At 45.1% G+C, this 3,389-nt stretch overlaps 1 protein-coding gene across 1 annotated transcript; it reads right to left on the bottom strand.

Annotated features, from left to right (window-relative positions):
• Positions 1-427: 427 nt before the first annotated feature.
• Positions 428-1,763, bottom strand: LOC148011989 (uncharacterized). Its single transcript, XM_087670441.1, has 3 exons — positions 1,621-1,763; positions 789-1,528; positions 428-693 (listed from the first exon to the last, which is right to left on the bottom strand). The coding sequence occupies exons 1-3, from the start codon at positions 1,761-1,763 to the stop codon at positions 428-430; spliced, it is 1,149 nt and encodes a 382-aa protein (XP_087526567.1).
• Between the last annotated feature and the right edge of the window lie 1,626 nt (positions 1,764-3,389).

The raw sequence follows: 3,389 nt of genomic DNA, 5'->3' as shown, positions 1-3,389 counted from the left end.
CTTGTGCCAATCGTGGGACTTCAACCCATGTAGTTGCTCAACCCCTCTTTTCTTAGTGGTTGTAAACGCTCCCTTCAACGATCTCATGCATCCAGTGGGAGTACGCAAAGTGGTGATGGCTTGCTTTACCTGCTTCTCCTCCTTCTTTGATATAATCCAGGGAGCAGGCGGAAGACGAACGTGCCCACCCTCCTCTCGTGGCCAAGCTTGACGCATACGTCCTGCGACCTGCAAGTCCTCCCGTACGCTAACATTGTCTCTTTTACCAATAACATGTTCCCAAATACTAGATCCCACATTCTTGAAGATGTGCATGGGATCAAGAAGATGGTTGATCTTGAGATGGGTCCAATATGGTAGCCGGAAAAAAATGGAGTACCTACACAAGGGATTGCAGACTGTCATCTTTATTCCAACTTTAGAGACTTCACAAAACAAGATTGGAAACAATGGAGATGTACCTGTTCATGCCATCTGGAGGAAGAACATTTGAAGACTCCCAAATACGCTTCCAATCTTTTGCACGAAGTGTCTGTGGATGAATGTTCCTCTTACTAGGAGCATATTTAGGGTGATCTGATGGGAGAAATCGATGATGATTATCGAATATGGTCTTACACAAACCATCAGCATACTCATGTACCAATGAAGGGCCACATATAGGACATGCATGTTTACCCGATGTCCTCAAACCTGTTAAAATAAAAAAAAAGTTAGAATAATAAAGTCAATAGTTATAATTGATATAGCTAGTAGTATTAGAGTCGGGAGGTAGTTAGAATTCTTACCAGAACAATCGCTGTATCCTGGAAAGTCATGCATTGTCCACATCAACACTGCTTTTAAGTCGAAGTGTCGAGAGGAGGGAGGCCTACTAATGTCCACTACCGCAACACCTCTCCATAGTTCCTCCAACTCATCAATCAACGGTTCAAGATAAACATCCATATGCTTGACTTTATGTTTCCCTGGAATCAGAAGGGATAACATAAGATGTCCCTTCTTGATCGCCATTGATGGTGGAAGGTTGTAATTCACCAACACAACCGGCCACACGCTGTATGCGGTGCTCTTGAAACCAAACGGATTCACTCCATCCATACCTAGGCCAAGTCTCAAGTTTCTGGGCTCTATTTTAAAGCTGGGCCACTCATCTTCAATATGCTTCCAAGCAGGAGTGTCTGCAGGAATTCTCCACATGCCATCATCCGATCGATGCGAGGAATGCCATGACATGAGCTCTGCTATGGATTTGCACTTGAACATGTGTTTGATGCGAGGAATTATAGGAAAGTGTCGCAAGACTTTACGAGGTACATCAAAACTCTTCACATCTGTTCTATACCTTGCTTCACCACAAGTGGGACACTGTCGAGCCTCCTTATGCGTCCCACGAAAGAGAATGCAATCATTGATGCATGCATGTATGCGATCATAATCCAATCCTCCAAGAGATGTCACATAGCGCCTCGCTTTGTCTCTTGAGGTGGGTAGTCTATTCCCCTTTGGAAGCATGTTTGATAATAGCCTGCATCCAATATCATCAATTAGCCCATAACCCTAAACCCTATACTGTAAACCAAAAACCACTAACTCAAATTTGCAAGTTACAATGCTCACTTCAATAATGCGTCAAGACTTGCATTGCTCCATCCATAAACTGTTTGTATATTGAGCAGTTCAAGTGAAGCACGTAAAATAGAGAATGTGCACCCTTCAAAAACCGGTGTCGATGAAGCGTTGTAGAGATGCTCTTGTTCCATATCATTGTCGTCCACACCTTTGCGATCATCCCTAAAAAGATTCCGTACCATGTCATCAAACACTTCCTCTTCCACAACTTCGTGGGGTGCAGGGCTATTGTCATCCCTTTCCCACTCATCTCCGACAAGAGATCATGAAGCTCCAGCATCATCTCGTCGACGCTTTGCATGCTCTCGCCGTGCGTATGGCACCATGTTAGGGTGTGGTACTGCATCCTGCTTCAATCACAGTATATATATTACAACGCGCTCCATTAATTTGCACACCATGAGTTATTTTAATACTTTCAATTCACATCTTCTCACATCTAAACCTGTTTGAATCCATTCTCCATACATCGAGATGTGATTCAATGTAATTCGACGCGCTCGTACAATGCACCCTTGACATCGATTACACGTACACTTGATCCTTTGTGCCAGCCACACGTCGCGATCACGATGACGCATTGTCTCATCCTCACCAGAACTGCTTGAAGAGGATGATGACATGCTATGTCCAAAATAACCAATACAGAAGTAGGATCAGTTTTTAGTGAAATCATACACATCCTATGCACAAAACAATGGATACACAAGAATAATCAGTTTTTAAAAAAAGTATAAACAGTCTCTGTGTCGCGTGTACAGGTGCGTCTACAATGTGTTCTGCTGCGCTTTTACACGCGCTTTTACACGCGTGCTTTTTGCGTTTACCTGCCGCGCGCGTCGCTTTCTTTCTTTTAAAAGCGCGCCCTCTTTCAAAACACTTCTTCTTTCTGCGCCCGCTTTCTTTCATTCAAAAGCCCTTCTTTTAAAACCGAACCTGCCTCTTCCAACCAGCCTTCTCCCTCTTGGACTACCCAAAAGAAGCAAAGGGTGCAGACAACATAGAAAGGGAGAGAGAAGCAAGAATCAACGAACTCACTTTTCAAAGACTTTTCAAAGAGGTTGGTTGTCGTTTGTTTGTTTTGGCAAATCTGTCGCTTTCTTTCTTTCCACCCGTGCTATGTGTACTTGAAAGCGACAGAGGATAGAATTGTAAGAGATATTGTAAGAGATATGTTTATTTTCTAGAATGGTAGATATATGTTGTAGGTTATATATTGTAGGAGATATATTGTAGGAGATATGTTTATTTTTTATATGCATGTTTTGCTTGGTTCATTGAGGCGGAATTTCGACGCTTCGCAGATTCTTCATGGATCCAGGCTCTTCCTCCGATCCGTTGGCATACGCCACTTGGATGATGGAGATGATAAACCATTTTGGGTGCCATCCTAATCCAGTGGAGCTGACAGAGTATATGTATGCCCATCCTCCTCCTAGACTCCCAGGTCACACCGCGCCCCCAAGTACACAAGCCTCTCCACTGCCGTCTACGCCTGCGAGTCCGGCGAGACGTACCCCTGCACATACACGCTCACCGAGGAGACACACCCCTGCACGGACACACTCACGCACACCCTCCTCTGTACCGTCACGTGAGGGCTCACGGCCACCATCACGTGCTCCCTCACAGTCACAGTCACGTGCAGCCACCCCTAGTCATGGCTACTCCCGCAGTACAGATGAGAGCCGACGCCGCAGTAGGGAGAGCGGGAGTGGAGGATTATGCGGCGGGTGCTTTGGTGGGGGGGTAGTAGG

This window comes from Lygodium microphyllum, chromosome 28, assembly GCF_053477565.2.
Source record: "Lygodium microphyllum isolate KBCC chromosome 28, Lygodium_microphyllum_v1.1.10, whole genome shotgun sequence".
NCBI classification, from domain to species: Eukaryota; Viridiplantae; Streptophyta; class Polypodiopsida; order Schizaeales; family Lygodiaceae; genus Lygodium; species Lygodium microphyllum.
Note: the sequence above shows the minus strand (reverse complement) of the source record. Positions and strands in the feature narration are given on the sequence as shown.